Genomic DNA, 18877 nt, shown 5'->3' with positions numbered 1-18877 from the left:
ATGAAGAGGATAGGTATTCTCTCAGCTGCATCTGTAAAAACTGACATATCTCTTTTCACTTCAAACATATATTGTGCAACACGCTTCTGTGTGGCTGTCTGTTTTTTAGATATAATTCCCGACTCGCCTCATGAATATTATTCTAATGGTCAGACCATAAAGATTTAATCAATACTAATAGTCCCTCCCACAACGTTATAAGCTTTCATGTAAGACAACATTTCATGGAGACATACCTTCATCAATAATTTATTATTACATGTACAAAAGCACCTTTTCCATACCTTATACTACACAAAATACGTCATACAACACAAAATCCCTCGAATTTGAAACATTTTCCAAGCTACCCCTTTTGTTAAATAACCATTCGTAAGTCAGGAATGTAGAGCCCCGTAAAGCATCAACAACAATCATCCAACCATTAACCTTCTGCACTGTAGATACGCTCTACTGTATCTAGCTTACATGCAAACACAGCAGACACATGTGCGTTGAACCCGTGCAGACCGTGTAGCCTCCCGCCCTACAATGTCCTCAATAATAACCTTCACCTCTGACCCCCGATTTGCCGAAATTCCACAACTTCTTTTCTCTGGATCAATATCATGGATAACCTCCGAACCATCAACAAAAATCCTAAACGAAAACTGCGGTGTGGAGTATTCTGGGACGGACCACGTGACGTTCTTTGACGTCACTTCCTCTATGGTGAAGTCTATGGTACAACTGGACGGTTCTGATTGAGCAGCGAACGAGCATGGGAATTGCCTGTTGGTGGCTAAGATAGGATTGGGTGTGGTCCCCTTCCCAGTCTGCATGAAGAAGTCATTACAATCAATGCCCCCGTCGTAGTTGTCGTTGTATAGTCTACAGGCATCTTCCTGTAGCACGTTGAACGTCGCCTTCTGGAACGGCATCCAGGATCCCTCCGTCGTTCTCTTGTAGCCATTCTTGAAGTTGACGCGTCTATATTTATCCCCATTGCCAATCCAGTCTTCGATAAAACAAACAGTTGGTGTCTCAAAGAAGATTTCCGGCACCGGAAAATCCATGGTAACGAGATGGAACCACGTGTTAGCAATCTGGTCCCGAACCCAAAACCCGAAGTAAGTGTGTCCTTGGTAGTCCCATCTCCTAGCAAGCACCGTGTACCAATGGTCAGGTTTCCATCCGATGGTGAAATTCATCGACTTCAGACCGGTTCCTTCTCCCCCAAACCTTTCTGTTTTGGTTCCTGGATGTCTGTGGACCGCTTCTATGGCCTCGTTCGTGGTAGTGGGATCCCAGATGGAGAATATATAACACTGTCCGTCAGGGTGTTCCTGGATGCCACAGTAACCTCCGCCATTGAGACCTCCATTCCACTGTAAGCAGCAGTAATATGTGCACTGGGTGACCCCGTGGCTAGGCACGTACACGTCGTGCATCAGAATGTCACCTTTCTTCCGGTCATCGAACCACAGATGACAAGACGGAGCCCGGTTTCCGGCCATTGTGCGATGACAGAAATGTTCGTTCCAGCTGATGATTCGTTGTGTGTTAACATGCCTGCAAAGACATATTGTATGGGTAAAGATTTTGCAATTATCATTTAATCGCACAGTACATGGTGCGGCGATAAATCAGTATTACTCACTGGCATTTCTACTGACTGTTTCGATAGATATAAACAGACATTGGCGGTGGAATGGCCTTGTCGTCAAAGCGTTGGCTCGTCAGGTCGTAGACTCGGGTTCGATTCCCCAAATGGCTACAATGTGTGAAACCCATTCCGTGTTGTTCCCCACCGTGAGATTAAGGGAACATTGCTAGAAGCGGGTAAAACCACACTGACAAATTTAAGTGAGTGAGTTTGATTTTACGCCGCTTTTATCAATATCCCAGTAATAACACTCTGGAGAACATCAGAAATGGGCTTCACGCATTGTGCCTATGTGGGGAATCGAACTCGGATCTTTAGCATGACGAGCGAACACTTTAACCTAAAGGCTACTCCACCGCCCCAACTCACTATTACTTTACATGGAGAACTTTAATTCGCAAGTCTCAAAAATAATGGCATTAACAAACCATTTTCCTCTGTACACTACGATATTAGACAAAATAGTATTGTTTATATGAATAGTACAACCCAGTTCACATATAAGACAAAATAGTATGAAAGTCAACTTCTCCTGTATTGTATATACAAAGTTTCTGGGCTATTCAAGTTTGTCAAGTGATTAGCCCGGAAAAGTTGTGTATGAAGATAGAAGAGTTGACATCCATTATATTGTGTCTTCCAACTTCTATATGCCTCTCAAGAACCTCACCAGTTCATATAGTTATCTCAAATCTCAAACGACAAAGCTGCTGGTCTCGCATCAAGCAATATTCACCCCATGGCAGACTTTACTGGTCAGTGTGAGTAAACCAATTTATGTCTTGACCTGACTAAACAGTGACAGGCGTTACATACATATATTACTGTCAGCATCCGACCCTTGTCGTTCCTATGATTTGAGGGGTGATGGGGGTAGCCTCGTGGTTAAAACGTTCGCTCGTCATGCCAACGACCGCGTTCGATTCTACACATAATACAATGCTTGAAACCCTGGTGTTGCACGCTTTCATATTGATGGAATATTGTATTGCTAAAGAGGCATAACACAAAACGCACTCACTCTCCTATGACCTGAGGCCGATTCTGCATTGTGTCTGCATTACTAATGTTAAAACCTAACGCCAGTACTTCTGACTAACCTCGGTTATTGATGTCCGGCAGGTTAGAACAATTGACCAACTCTCTAAGGCAGCTAGTATTCGATACACAACACAAAGGGACAGCTGTTATACCGTTTATTACATGTATTTGTCAATGATATTGACGTTGTAAACACCAATCGGAATGGTTATTTAGATATCGACAAGAACAACCGTGCATGTAAAGAAATGAGTATAACATGGAGGCATGCGAACGAACTCATGCATTTAATTAATATAGGAGAAATACAAAAGAGTATATGCAAAGACGAAAGTGCTCCTAGTACATGCGCATATATTGCACATGTCAAACATGTATGTTTGGAGACAAATAATTCGTAACAAAATACCATGGTAAAAGTTTTATTGGAAGAAGTAGGATGTCACACTAACTCCCAATTCTCATGAAACCTCAAAACATATTTATATTCAAACAGAAAGTGCCCCAAAGCACCAATTTTCAAGGGTCAAAACTGTAACGAGGGTCACTTCGAGTCATTCGAGGAGGTCGAAGTTACAGAAGTCTTCGAGGATGTTCTCCTTCCCAGAATGTCCTCAAGGATAACCTCGACTTCTTTTCCAAAAACTGTGATGTCACGTGACCTTACCTTGGGGTCAATATCACTGGCAACCTCTGTGCCGTCAACAATGATGGTGTAGGCAAATTGTGGGGTAGCTGATTCGGGTACAACCCACGTGACCTGCTCTGCTGATGCTGATGCTGTAAAGGAAATGGGAGCATTACAGGGCTCTGGCGATGCCACTTTGCCGCAGCAGACATCACGACCTCGCATCAGCTCCGAACACGGAGTCGTTCCGCATCCCGACTGCATAAAGAAGCCGTCACAGTGACGTCCCCCGTCGTAGTTGTCGTTGTACATTTCGCATGCCTTCTCCTGGTGGACGTGGAACTTGGCATGGGCGAAGGGATGCCAGGATTTATCATCTCTTCTCTTGTATCCATTCTGAAAATGAACTCGCCTGTACTTCTCCCCATTTCCTCTCCAGTCCTCAAGGAAGGATTTCGTATTGGTCTGGAACCAGATATCCGGGACTGGGAAATCCATGGTAACCACATGCTCCCATTTGTCACCGGAATGGTTCCGTACCCAAAACCCAAAGTACGAGTGTCCTCGGTAGTCCCATCTTCTTGTGACCAGGGTATACCATTGATCAGCCTTCCAGCCTATGTCAAAGTTCATGGACTTCAACCCAGTACCCTCTCCACCAAAGTTTTCCACCTTAGTGCCCGGATGTTTATAGACATGAGTAATGGCTTCCTTGGTAGTCATGGGATCCCAGATGGAAAAGATGTAGCACTGACCATTGGGGTGCTCTTGGATGCCGCAGTAACCTCCCCCGTTCATACATGTGTTCCACTGCATGCAGCAGTAGTAAGTATACATGGTGACCCCGTGACCCGGCACGTGCACGTCGTGCATGAGGATGTCCCCTTTCCTGTGGTCGTCAAACACCAGGTGACATGAAGGGGCTCGCTTTCCTGACATGATGCTTAACCTAATTTCCTAGAATTAAGATGGATCTGAAACGAATACGCCATGAATCAGTACAGACAACTAGAGCGTGGTCTATTTACTAATAAAACATTTACCTTACGATTACGGTTTAACATATTTTTGAATTAAATTCTTGGCATACGTATCTGAAGAAGATTATAAGTTACGACGTGTCCCCGAGTTCGATATGGAGCTTTATCGTGTCCGTGTTAAATATAAAACGAGAACTAACGAATATACCTACGGCACGTGACCATTGGGTAGCCGACATTTCTGTGCAAGTCGAGATAAAGACTCATATCAGGAACGGTTACCACGTAGCTTAAACCAACATATACACGTGTGCTACTGCTACTGGTTGGTTGCTTGCTTGCTTGGTTAACGCCGCACTTAACAATATTCCAGCGATGTGGCAGCGGTCTGGACATCATCGAGTCTGGACCAGACATCCAGTGATCAACATCATCAGCACTGATCTATGCAATTGGGATACGATGACATGTGGCAACCAAGTCAGCGATCCTGATCACCCGAGCCCGTTAGTAGCCCAAAAATCTGCACGGGAGTCGTAACATTGGGTTACCCTTTCTGATTAATTTGTTAACGCTCTTTGCTCACACATATTTCTGAAAATGAATCATGATGTTTCAACGAAGGTTCGAATCCAATATTCTCGCCCTTTACGCTGGCCTCGCTAGTTTTATTAAAATGACAACTCGTCAAGATCACAGTCGTAATGTATTGGTCCGCCTCAGCAACTCATGCTTCTCATAAGACGTGACTTTCGGGATTGGTTGGTCAGGCTCGCTGACTTGACTGACACGTTATCGCATCCCACTTGGACTGACTAGCCCAGAACCCGATTATATACAGACCGCTGTCATAAAGCTTGAATGAATATTGATGATTGCAGTGGTCATGACAAGCATGGTTGGTTGGTTGGTTTGTTGTTTATTGCCAACCAGCAATATTCCAGCCATATGGCTGTAGTCTTTAAATAATCAAATCCACTGATCAAGGGCATGAACATATTTCACACAATTGTGACACGATGACGTGTGGCAACAACGTCAGTCAGCCTAACCACTCGACCCTATACATACAAGGGTAACTCCCTCAGAGACAAGACAGTGAAACCTAATAAATATAGGAAATACGTGTATGTTTCCTGTACTCACCTGTGTGGACCAGCACGGAGGAGCTGAAGCTGTTTGTGTTCCTGGCAGGAGCTCTGCTATTTGTTCGCTCAACAGCATGCGCCAGCTGGTATCGACCTGTCCAAACGCTTTCATAATTCCACACAACGTCGATGTTATGATATAAAACGTCTTCTCCTTTGGTGGCCGACTAGATGTGCAGCAATAAATCGCTGATCTGAGATTCACTTGTTTCACTTACCAGGAAACCTAATAACATATCATCGGTGGCTTCTTAAGTGTGATTCACATTCAGTGTAACAGCTCGGAAAAACTGATCACTGAATGGAAACAATTACATTACTAACACATCAAGGAGTATTGACTTTAAGTCACAGCCTTCAGCGCTACCATTAAACTTACCTACGGTTATAAAGTTATCTGCAGTTTCCATCAAAGGAGTGGAGTGGTCGTCAAAGCGCAAGAATTCGGTTTGCAGACTTCCGTCCTCGGGCGTACTATCGAATTATGTCCGCGGTTCTGATTCTAGATTACACTTGATAATATCTTGAGATTTCCTAGCTGAAAATTTAGAGTGTTAAAGAAGACCTCTCCCTGTGAAGGGAGCTGTGGTATTGGTATGGGTGTTATTATTAATGTTGTAGTAGTAGTAGTAGTAGTAGTAGTAGTAGTAGTAGTAGTAGTAGTAGTAGCAGTAGTAGTAGCAGTAGTAGTAGTAGTAGTTCAGCACACAGTGTCATTAACAGGCTGGTGTCTTATAGATGAAATACATTGAACAACAAACAAAACACTCGCCACTCGCGACAAAATCGCACGGACCTAAGGATATCCCGCGATGAAACATTTTTCCTCCCACGCCGCTTTGAGGCAGCGTTATTACTAATCATAAGTCACTTCCTTCATTAAAAGACATCGTCATCGGGCGTTATGTTTTCATTCTGAACATAAACACGTCACTCAACGACTAAACATTCGCGACTTCCGTCTTACTCAAATAGACCGATTCTGAGAAGACACATCTTGCCGGAATTTATGAACTTTGGGGCTTTGATCATCTTCTGGTCAATAGAACGGCTGGTATATGCCGCATGCGTTGTCTGTTCTAGGTGTCAGGAGCTGTTTCATGTGGTCATAAACCTTACTTCAGGTTGTAACAATAATGGGGATTACGAAATATTTTGCGCAAAATTTGGGTTACAAAAGAGGGTGAATAAGATGGTCATGTTCTGCGACAAGACACAACAAACTATCTAGAGCAACCACAAAATGAAATGGAAATCCTTTGGACTTGGAGAGTGACATCTTCCAGCAGGAGATATGATATGATGCTACCAGTTCAATATGTCATGTGACCACTTGCATGTCGTCATGTTACCAATTCATGACGTCATGGGACTAGTTCATGTCATTATAGAAACACTTAACGATGCCATGTGACCACTTCATGTCGTCATGTGACCACTTTACAAAGCCATGTGACCTCTTCATGTCGTCATGTTACCAGTTCATGTCAAATTACCAGTATATCTCTTTATTTCATCAGTTTATGACGTCCTGTTAATTATCCGTTTGTGTCATGTGACCATGCACTTCCTGTCGTTATGTGACCACTTCATGTCATCATGTGACCATGTTATGTCCTCATGTGACCAGTCTGTGCTCTCATGTGACCACTTTAGGCTACCCAGGCGCCTCTCTTAGAGATGAACAAGGCACTCATAAGTCGGTATACTGTGGTTCATCCTTGTGAAACAATGGAGCATGCATGGTAGCATAGCCTATAGTGATTAAGGCTTTCGCTCGTCACTCTGAAGACCCAGGTTCGATTCCCCGCATAGACACTATGTGTGAAGCCCATATCTGGTGTCCCCGCCATGATACTGCTGGAATATTGGTAAAATCGGCGTAAAACCCAACTCACTGACTAAACAATGGCATGTGTTATCTATAACTGAAAAACCCACAGCAGTCCGAACAAGTATGCCGGTAGACTCACACACAGACACACGCACATACACAAGCACAAACATATGCACACGCACACAAGCACACACGCGAAGATGCACGTACGCTGCTGTGTAAGTGAAATAGTACTGTTCTTGACGTTAAGGATCAACCCACCTCACCTTACCTTGCCATGTGCCGAAGTGGTTTTTCAAAGAGTAAAATCATACAAGTGCCGTCCAATATTTACATTAAATTTCAAACTGAAACACATATCGAACAACCACACAATGCCCAAAGTACACGGGCAACACATATACAAAAACAGTTTGATCAGAACTGAGATACAGTGAATGTTTACTCAGGTATATGACAAGCGCGGGCTGTGTAATCAATCAAGATAAAGATAGATATCTACATACAGACATCATCAACAATTTGGGGTTTGCTATCCACGTTATCAACAGGTACACGACAGCGTCTTACCATCATTCTCCGTGTTGTCGCATAGAATAGTCACACATTTACATCGAGAAAGACTGTTTCAAGCACACGTAAAATACATCCCAGTTGTCACGATATGTTTTGAAGTGAAACACCTAGCAGTTCGTGAATCTATTGAACGATGGACCTTATTTCTTCGTTGTTACGTGCCGTGGTATCGAGTTATACATGACATACCCAAATATTCAAACTTTTAAACCTAACCAGCCACGTAGTATTACGTACCGCGTTTCCGTCTTTCTTGAGTTATCGACTCGTCTTGGGCTGTCTAAGGGGAGTAACTCTGATACAGCTACATACCTGAAACACCACTAGTAACTGTGAATTTCATGTGTGTAAAATAATACGAGCTTCTGCTTCTGTTAAGGTGCGATAGCATTTTACGCTCATATCAGATAAGATTATTCATAAACGTATTTGGGGCAGATGTGATATTGCCAGTGACATTATTCTACATTGTTGTAAGTACAATATGCAGATATGAGCGCGGTAAGCACGACACCAGCAGAATTTCCTGTCTGAAGACAAACGGATTAAATAAAGGTCATGTTTCTGTATATGTTTTTTGCGCTATTAGCTCGCTAGCTGATTTCATTGAGTTCGTTTCAGTCTTGTGTCACTTGTCTCTTTCTTTCTTGAAAGGAAATACAACTTCCAAATATAGATCGGCAATTTATTCGCGGGGTATTTTATTCTGTATCATGGATAATATTTGTTTTTGGTGCTATATAGAAGCTGTATATCACAAGAAATCTGTTATGTGCGAAACTGCGTCAAACCAGTCAGAATGCAGGGAAGGGTTGAAGTACTTTGATACAAAATAACCTGTGATATTATATAGGTTATGGTGAGAGAGTGATTTTATTTTACGCCGCACTCAGCAATATTTCAGCTATATGTCAGTAGATAATCGAGCATGGAACAGACAATCTAGTGATCAACTTTATCAGCGTCATTCTACAGAAATGGAATAGGCTGACGTCTGTCAACCACGTCAGCAAGCCAAGTCACTGCCCGATCCCGTTAGTCGCCTCTTACTATAGGTATAGATTGCTAAAGATCAGTTTTAACGCAGATCTTCAAGGGACTATCGGTTATGGCACTATGTAATTGCTTAAAAATCATGAAACAAATATATCGTCATTTTGATTTTACAAATAGAATATGACAGCAGAATTGTGTGGCTTCAGTTGGCGTTTTGAAAAAGGTGGCAATGATCATGTGCTCTTGTTTACGTAACTCATCTCAGTTTGCAACCGAATCTATATAGCGAGCTTCCTTTGAAGATTTTACATCTGCTCTCCGATATTTTGTATTATAAGCTCAAGTCATATTCATTTTAAATTCAACCAGGTGGATTCAATACGTATGATTTTGAAAATCAGCACTAACTAGATATAAAGCTTTGCAGCCTACCAGGTTTACACGAATATTTTTCTTCCATTTTTTTTTTCATATCACTTTCTTTACATTTCGACATATTAAAAAAAACTTTGTCAACGTGCGCTGAGTGCTCGGGTTCGTGATAGTTAACAGTGATGTACTTTATAGGGGTCTCGCTGAACAGTAGTAGCCTGTGTACCTGCATGATAATTGTACTGAACTAGGACACCTTTGTGAACTGTAGAAACTGAAGCGATGTAATGTTATATGCGTGCTGTTGTACGAGCTTCGTGTTGCTGTCCTCTTTTCATACCTTAGCTGGTATACATTTTTTGACAGAGAGGTAAGTCATATTCAAGCTTGCGGCACTTCTCCTCATAGCTGCATGCATAATTGTATTAGAGGTGCCTCCACGTGACGAATGTGCTATAATAGGTGCCACGTCACAGGCTCTGGATATTTGTAAAGACATCCAGTGCCCCTGTACGGGTTTTACAAACTGCTGTCTTCATTCTTCCTTGAAACGATGCTAATACCATACTGTTTCTGTGCATGTGGTCTCATTTCACTCACAGGCTGTCCTCTGCACAAAAACCTTGCTCTCTCATCCCCTCGATGTCCTCATTTTACACTTGCTTGTTACAAGTGCAGTAGTAATGCTCTCCAATGCTGCTTGCAGGTTATTCAATATAGCCTGTTTGCAGTGAAAACGTACTGTTGAATTTCATTTGGGGTGTCACTGGTAGTGCATGGTATGCTGGCGTCAATGGTACCCGATGGTATGCTGGTGTCACTGGTACCAGATGGTATGTTGATGTCACTGACATCAGATGGTATGTTGATGTCACTGACATCAGATGGTATGTTGGTGTCTCTGGTACCGGATAGTATGATGGTGTCACTTGTACCAGATGGTATGTTGGTGTCACAGATACTGCATGGTATGCTGGCATCACTTGAACCTGATGGTATGTTGGTGTCACTCAAACCAGATGGTATGCTGGTGTCACTGGAACCTGATGGTATGCTAGTGTCACTGGAACCAGATGGCATGTTTTTGTTACAGTTACTGCATGGTATGCTGGTGGTGTTTCCATCCTTGGTAGACATGAAAATTAACTGTCAAAACTTAATATAGATTGACTTATGCTCATTACAAATTAAACATAAACATGTAATTATAAATAATGACTTTATTTTCGAGGCTTTTCAGTAGGTGTTCTAATTTTTGTGATTTCAAAAATAGTATTAAGATCATTTTAGCTGCTTTTATTAGATTTTACAAATTGTACAAGAGGCTGATGTAAAATTCAATACTAAATAAACAACTTGTACACAAACTATTTAAGAAAGTCCAGGATGTGACACGTTAATGCTACAGTATGTATTTAATCCTTCTGACATCACTATCTACTTATTTTCAGAAAATATGGATTTAATGACAAAGGAATCACACATAAAATAAGCACAAGCAAGACCAGTAGCACATTAACAAACACACAGGATTTGAAATTCATGGGTATGAAGAAAATTCTAAATGCCCTCAGAAGAACTGGTAAGATACATGTGAAACAATCAAAATCTACTGGGCTCTTTTCAACAAAGTGATCTCTGTGCTACTATCGTAAGCATATTAAGATATGTGCCAACATTGCTTTGTGGAACGGAAGCTGAAATGTATGATTCAGCTCCACCCTACTCTTAATTCATATTGATTACAAATAAAGGATTCCTGTGCTACAAAATAATACTAGTGAAATTTGAAAAACAATTGAAATACTTTACTGGTAAATAGATTTGATTCAAGAATTCAAGAATAAAATTTCAGTTTATTGTTTGGCAATATGTAAGACTATTAAAAACTTTGCATGGGGAGAAAACACTGACCATCAGCAGAAATTAAGAAAATGACAAGCGAATACATAAACCACAAGGCTAACACTTCCCCCCTCCCTCCCCGGGTTCCCTGTCATAACCCTTTGTTAAACCTTGGCAGGGAAAGTCATTTATTCTCTCAGGTGGTCTCAGCAACCCATGACCACATGAATTTAAAATAATATTTCAGGCATTTCAGCAATATATTTTTGTACTGTTAGCTTCCTTTTCAGGATTTCATGTTTTGATTTTTGACCTTCAGTCATGGAGGCCACTGTTGAATGTTTGCTTTTTCATTATGAGTTACATATAATACCAGTCATTCAAACTAAGAGCAATATCCCAAAATGGTTATTGTCTAAATATGGGTTTATCAGAACTGATCATACAAGGACTTGGTCACTTGGCCTTTAAAGAATATGACATAGACAACTTTGAACATGTGTATACTATTCAAAGAAGTTAAAGGATTTCTGATTCTTTCATAGTAATTAATGTGTCAAGGTGGGTGTTTTTTACCTCTTTTGAGTATTACATATGAGAAGAGTTTAATGTTGTGTAACTACCTTTCACTGTACAGCTTTTTTGAACATCATTACTGGGAACAGGATATTGGGGAAATCTTGAATGGGCGTATGTAAGTTGTGCATATTAATACATGTTTCACATGTAATACTCGGTAATATGGCAGCGGTCTGTATATAATTAGACAATCCAGTGATCAACAGCATGAGTATCAATCCACACAACTGGGATACAATGACTTTATCAACTATATCAGCAAGTCTGACCACCCAATGAGATCAGTCACCTCTTGTGACAAGCATGCACCTCTTACAGCAAGCATTTAAGACAAATTCTAACCACGATTATCACAGATTAATGTTAGTGTAATGAAAATGCAATAAATGAACCTCATTTCTGAAAATATGGTATTCAAGTATTGAGGCAAGAAAGAAGTCCATTGGTGCTATGACATCCCAGTTGTCATGGTGACAGTTATCCCATGTCAGTTACTTTGATGTAAGGTGCATCCTTGACAGAACTGTGTAATCTGATTAAAGAGTTTATCACAGAAATGTGTTGTTGAAATCAAACTAAAATATGAAGCTGCCTGTCAAGGCATGCACCTTTATATCATATAGATATATTTACTGTTGGGGACAGGGCCGTATTGGGGTAACCCGGATACCCGGGACAGGTGGGCAGTGAGTTCGACCGGGGTACCCATCTCAATACCTGGCCCTGGTATGATCATGTGACTAATAGACTAAACAATGTAATATGTTATTTTTTATGATTAAAGGTTGTATTGCCTTTGAAGTTTTAGATACAATTAGGCAGTCACCTATCTTGAATATAATACATGGTTAAGATATTGAAAAACCCACAACTTTAGTCTCCAAGCTGAAGAATATATTTCCATTTCTTGCAAATATGATGACAGGAATTTATATGAGTATTCAGGTAGGGTAGAGTAATAAAGGCTGGGGTACATGTGTAGAAAATTTGGATCCATTCCAGCCCTAGTAGTTTATATAATTACTAGGGGCGACTATTGAGGGAGAGAAACTATTATGTCAGAATGATCAACTATTGCAAAACTACTGAAACAGATGTCGAAGTCTCATTTGTAGTCATTTCCCACAATGTACAGTCTATATGAAATAAAACAAGTTGAAGTAGTTCTAGTCTCTTTTAATAACTGACAAGACACTTGAGACCTGATCAAGTAAACAGTTAAAACATAAACTTATTGTCATTCGCAATTTCAAAGTCTGAGTCGCACGCCATGTTTGCCGCCTAGTTTGATTCAGAGTAAAAGAATGCGTTTTAGTTGCTGCTTTTACCAATATTCTAGCAATATCACGGAGGGGGACACTAGAAATGGGCTTCATACATTGTGCCCATATGGGGAATTGAACCTGGGTCTTCCACATGACAAACGAACGTCTGTTACTGAACAAATCTGTTACCCTCTGTATACTGTGCTACATATTTATTAACGGAAGGCAATTACTAAACTAGTGATAGTCACACATCAATACTATTGATGCATCGATAGCTTTTTGTTTCCACCATTGTTTAATTGTTATCAGAGACTCAACAACTGCAATCCATTGATATCTTGATGCATCATTACAGCACTACGAATGACCTAAATACCATAGACATAACTGCCACAATTTAAATGCTTGGACAATGTTAAACCAGGGTATGTGACTCACAACAATTTTAGGCAGACCCAAAGGCTGGTTAGACATATAACTTGCTCGTCGTTACCTGAACTTACCTGGCTGCAAATAATATAAGTTTGACAAGAGACTTGTGCGAATTAATAATGATTTATTTTCGTGAATTGTGATGGATATCTTCATACTCATCTCAATTTTAACCAGACCATCAGACAGATGAATCTGTCAGTCCATGTTGAAAACAAGCAACCCGGGTGGTCGGGCAGGCACATATTTTGAACACTGATTAAACATGACTGATTTTCATTGTTTAATAATCTCAAGATGATACTTGTATTCACACAATCCCACATATAAGTAAACATTAACAATTTCAGAATTGAATTTTTTAGAAAAGGAATGAAACGTTTTAATTATGACAATCAGTGTAAATGTTTGTACATTTTTCACAGGTTCACAAAGATATGTAACTAAAATAGGAGAAGTCTGATTATAATAGACATTAACGAGAAACTCAACAACATGAAATCCTACACCATGATGATGTACTTGTCACAACAGATTGGAATACTGGTAAATTAACAGACAAATTGAACAGCTAAAAAGTATAACCATAAAAATCCAAATAAAAATACATTTGTAAAACAGTGCTTACAACAAATAGCATATTATGACGAACAATCTGGCAAGCTTTAAGTTTTCAAACATTTCATACTCTTTACATTGCAACAACTATATAATACAACACAAAACTAAAAGCAAACTGCGAAAATCAATAAAAAGAGTTATCCAAAGTAAATATGCAGGTATATTTTCACGACATGACATAAACAGTTATTCCAAGGTATGTCATATCAGAAATCAGTAAAATCTGATCTTTACCATACCTATCTGCAAGGAGACCCAAGAACATTTTCATAGAGGGCTGTTTCATGAGAACCCTCACTAAATGTAGGCTGGAAAATGTACACAAGACATATGGTGGATCTGTAGCAGTTATCTGCTTTCTGCAACAACTAGGACTCTTCTTTTTACAACCTGAATTCAAAAATATCTATTCAAACAAAAGAATATACAAAGTATTCCTTAAGTAACACTTCCATTTCAGGAAAGATGCCACTGCATCCAGAAACAATGGCAAGTTAAAATATTCACAATATCAGAACTGCGTTTATTATTACAAAATACTTTTAGTAGTTAACAGGAATATTACCTAAGGCTGGTGAATGTTTCTTTTAAAATGTGCGTAAATCAAAACAGTCTTCTAGAAAGCTCATCTGACTATATCTCGTATAAGTGAGTGAGATTAGTTTCACACAGCTTTTAGCAATATTTGAGCAATATCAGATGGTGGACACCAGAAAAGGGCTTCACACATTGTAACCATGTTCAGAATTGAACCTGGAACTTCAGTTAAAGTGAGTGCTTTACCACTAGGCTTCACCATTGTCCTGTATCTCCTGTGAAAGAGATTCTCAGGTTGTGATGCTGAGTTAACATGTAGGATTTAAAGATCTGACTACAATGATATGGATGTCAGGAACATGTCATAAAACTTTTCCATCTTCAAAACACTCCAACAATCGCATCTGGAAAACAGTTCTTCACTCTGCATTCCAACTCATGAATGTGCTCTTCTCAAGGAGCTGAGAGTGAAACGCACACTGACATATTTACGGGGTTACCAATGTAGCACTTGAGAATGCTTTAAGGTATAGATTTGGCGTACTGATAATATGCATATTAGCTTTTACTGGTTAGGTAGACAGACCCTGTTTATCAAATACTTAGATTACTGGAAATAGCATAGGTATTCACACACAGCAATCATAACCCTAATACAATCATAACTCCCATTCATAACATTGATATACAAAACTTGTGGCCCTAAGGCAATCGGAACTCCCATACTTAACTATGACGTGTGACAATCATAGCCCTAAGATTTTGTAACTCCCATTCTTAACAATTACAGACAACAGTCATGCTCTAAGATGTTTGTAACTTCCATACTCAACTACGACATAAGGCAATCGTAACCTTAAGACATTCACAACTCCCATACTTAGAATGACATACAACAATTGTAGCCCATAATTCCCTTACCTAGCTATGACATAAGACATAACCATGACACAACACAATCATGGCCCTATGACACAAAACAATTGTTGCCCTTAGACAATTGTAAATCCCATACTTAATCATGACACAAAACAATTGTGGCCCTAAGACAATTGTAAATCCTATACTTAACAAAGACACAAAACAATCATGGCCCTAAGACAATCGCAACTTCCATTCTTAACAATGACACAAAACAGTCATGGCCCTATGACAATCAAAACTCCCATACTTAACTATGGCATATGACAGTAACAGTGTTAAGAATGAGGAATGGGGTGCAGGTGACTGACCCTAGTAAACCAAGTCTTCTGTATCAGCAGGCCGCACAGCCCAAGTATACAGCAACATTTGACAGGTCAAGATATCATAACTGTTGATCAGGACCCAAGTCCACAACAGTAGCTGGGAAAGGCAGATATCATACAAAAAGTAGAGAACAACCCACATACAACACAGAAATACAAATTATTTGTGTTCATGAATTCATTTGATAACACTGCATAGGTCTCAATGCAACAGTGACACAACTGTTCTAGAGCTCAACACAAACAACCATCTTGTATTGCTATATCACCTGCTGAAAAAATACATGTATCAAGGTGCAAGGCCTCCATATAGGTTCAGATGTAACGACAGTGATCTGCACAACTACTGTCAGTGAGATACTTCACTCACAACTATTCCAGACTTAGCTATTCTTAAATGAATACTATTCTAGACATGATCAAGTTTGAATATCTAATTGATATTCTAGCTGCTTACATTAATTTCCAATTTACTCCAAAATACCAGGAAAACTTGACAGTCGAGTCATTTTGCACAGCAAAATGATACAAGAACCCACTGACATGTCAAACCAACACTTTTTCAAATTACAATACAAACTCATCAAGGTAAACATGGTTAAAACCCATAAATAATAGTGTCTTTCATTGAAAATATACATAAGTACTATTTACTAAAGGGGTCAGGGTTTTATCTCAAGTAACAAACATGGGTACCTTGCAGGTAATATGAGAGTCATGTGAAGTAATTGTGCAGATAGTTTTGTGGAGAATGGAATGAATCACTGAACAGTTGGACTGATAGGTCAAATAACGCACATGACTGCTCTGAAGGGAACCAAACACTTAGCACAGTCACAGACGTGTTGTGGCACAGAGAATATTATTGTACATCCCCCTGGACACAGCGAATTGTTTTTCTGCATCTATTCCCTACATTTGTGTGCACTGGACGTATATTTGTGTGTCAAGTGTGTCTGTGTGCCTCAAATTCTAATCAGTGCAGGGAGCATGAGCCATGTGCTTCAATCGACTTCAGTTGCCTGAATCACTTCACAGACATGGACCAAAACAAACCTGGATCTACATACCAGGAGAATCAAACTTCAGTATCATCCCTACTGTGTGAATCTGTTTAAAACCAGCATACAAATGTGGGAGACATATTCCTAATTCATTTTCGTCGCTGGTCCTCTGTAATCTCTGAATACACAATGCCATTTACAAAGGGGCTGAGAAAGTGTAATCACCAACACGTATACTCACATGCATAAGAAACGCAAGCTTTTTTTAAAGTGAAATAGGAAACAAACTCAGATCCCTAAACTGATCTGAGTTTTTGGCGTACAGTGAAGCCTGAGTTGTCATCAACAATTGTTGCATTTTGGAAGACCCAAATAAGAACACATCAACAGAAGGAATTACCAAAATGCACAATACCAATGAACATGTGGGCATCATGCAGACACTTCCCGTGAAATCGAACAGGCGTGAACTGTTACCACCATTGGCAGGTATAAAACTGCACAAAAACTGGGTCTATCACACCTTGTTCAACAATGCCATGCTTTACACAGTTTGAAGGAAACAAGGCTATCAGACCAATGGAAGGTAGAGTGTCTGTCCATGATGGTGCCAGTCATTTCGACATAAACATAACCACGATTATGTCAATCAATGCAATGCAACACAGACCACAGATGACCTTCCTCAGAGGGGTTGTCATGGTGTCACCACCTCTTGACAAGATTGGCACATTACTTGTCAACACCAGCGAGATCCATTCCAGTCAAACCCTTTACCTTTCGAAAGTTTCATGATCAGTCCTGGTAGCCAATGAATGTCTTGACTCAGTTTTGTCTATCAGACCCAGTTTGTATATATATTCCTTATACTTGACTTGAATTACTTTTGTGTGTGTGTGTGTTTGTGTGTGTGTGTGTGTTTGTGTATGCGTGTGTATGTATGAATGTATGTACATACGAAAGGATGGATGGATGGATGGATGGATGGATGGATGCATGCATGCATGCATGTATGTATATGTTCACTTGACCACTTTCTACATGGCATTGTGTATTCATAGCTTTCAGCCATGGGAACCTAGCCAATTTAACCTATCAGAGGGATACACAATGTCTGTGATCTTGACTACCAGTTTTCTGACTCAGATTTTTGTGGAAGTCACAGTGGCTGAGTGGGCTAGATTGCCAACTCTGTGTGCTGGTTATTAGTGCCTGACACTGAGAGTGTGGGTTCGAATCCTTGATGGGACATAACCCAACAAAAATACCTGAATCTGTACTTTAATGAGAAAGTGTAATCCAAAATATAGCATATGTTACATCTCGATCGTATTTTGTTGTCGACAGGACGATATTACATTACATACACAATCCACAACATACAGTGTCCTGGTCAAAATAAATGGGACTGAAAATGTAATATAATATATTAAATGCATCAGGTCATAATCAATGATTGCACCAGATATTGAAAATTGTGAAAAGTCTGCTACGGATTTCTACATTAACCTGAATTAAAGATCTGTGCAGTGAATCACAACAGTATTACATCCATGTAGTTTTCATACAATTATCCGTCTCCCTTTCAATAAACCCCATCATCAATTAATACAATCACAGGTAACACATATGAGCTACTAAAAGAAACATTTTGATCATATGTGTAAACAAGGTAAATATAAGATACAGAAACTGATGCAGTATGCATTTGGTGCTTTCCTCAAGATGATACAGCAGTTATACACCAACAGAAAGGTATGCTCCATCACCATAGCAACCAGTTCCTGGATTTGCCAAGTTCTTCATGTGTCAAGCACTTCAGTCAGGGCCTGAAAGGAAGAGGCCATCTTTTTACTAGGATATAATGCATACATGTTAACAGGCATTCATGTAACCAGAAAACCTATGCATACTTCTTACCAGGACATCAATGCATATTGTTATAATATTAATGCATACTTGTTAAAAAGACATTAACACATACTTCTTGACAGCCTTTCAATGGATACATGCTAACAAGACATCAATGCATACTTTTTTAAGAAAACATCAGTGCAAACTTCTCACCATGATATTAATGCATACTTGCTAACAAGATATCAATGCATACTTCTTGCCAGC

At 39.9% G+C, this 18877-nt stretch overlaps 3 protein-coding genes across 5 annotated transcripts in view; all 3 read right to left on the bottom strand.

Annotated features, from left to right (window-relative positions):
* Positions 1-235: 235 nt before the first annotated feature.
* LOC137284545 (uncharacterized) lies at positions 236-8140 on the bottom strand. The gene is made up of 2 exons (XM_067816392.1): positions 8093-8140; positions 236-1551 (listed from the first exon to the last, which is right to left on the bottom strand). The coding sequence occupies exon 2, from the start codon at positions 1494-1496 to the stop codon at positions 465-467; it is 1032 nt and encodes a 343-aa protein (XP_067672493.1). The 5' UTR covers positions 1497-1551; positions 8093-8140; the 3' UTR covers positions 236-464.
* On the bottom strand, positions 2828-5479 carry LOC137284554 (uncharacterized). The gene is made up of 2 exons (XM_067816404.1): positions 5441-5479; positions 2828-4288 (listed from the first exon to the last, which is right to left on the bottom strand). Exon 2 carries the CDS (start codon positions 4251-4253, stop codon positions 3231-3233), a length of 1023 nt encoding a protein of 340 aa, XP_067672505.1. The 5' UTR covers positions 4254-4288; positions 5441-5479; the 3' UTR covers positions 2828-3230.
* A 5314-nt stretch (positions 8141-13454) lies between the features above and the next one.
* Positions 13455-18877, bottom strand: part of LOC137255745 (spermidine synthase-like) — a 39209-nt gene continuing 33786 nt past the window's right edge. For all 3 annotated transcript variants that reach the window (XM_067793257.1, XM_067793266.1, XM_067793274.1), the window contains one exon: positions 13455-18585. In XM_067793257.1, coding sequence (XP_067649358.1) covers positions 18559-18585 — 27 coding nt within the window. In that variant the 3' untranslated portion in view covers positions 13455-18558. The remainder of the gene's footprint in view (positions 18586-18877) is intronic.

This window comes from Haliotis asinina, chromosome 1 (genome assembly GCF_037392515.1).
Source record: "Haliotis asinina isolate JCU_RB_2024 chromosome 1, JCU_Hal_asi_v2, whole genome shotgun sequence".
NCBI lineage: Eukaryota > Metazoa > Mollusca > Gastropoda > Lepetellida > Haliotidae > Haliotis > Haliotis asinina.
This window is presented reverse-complemented; position numbering and strand designations above follow the sequence as displayed.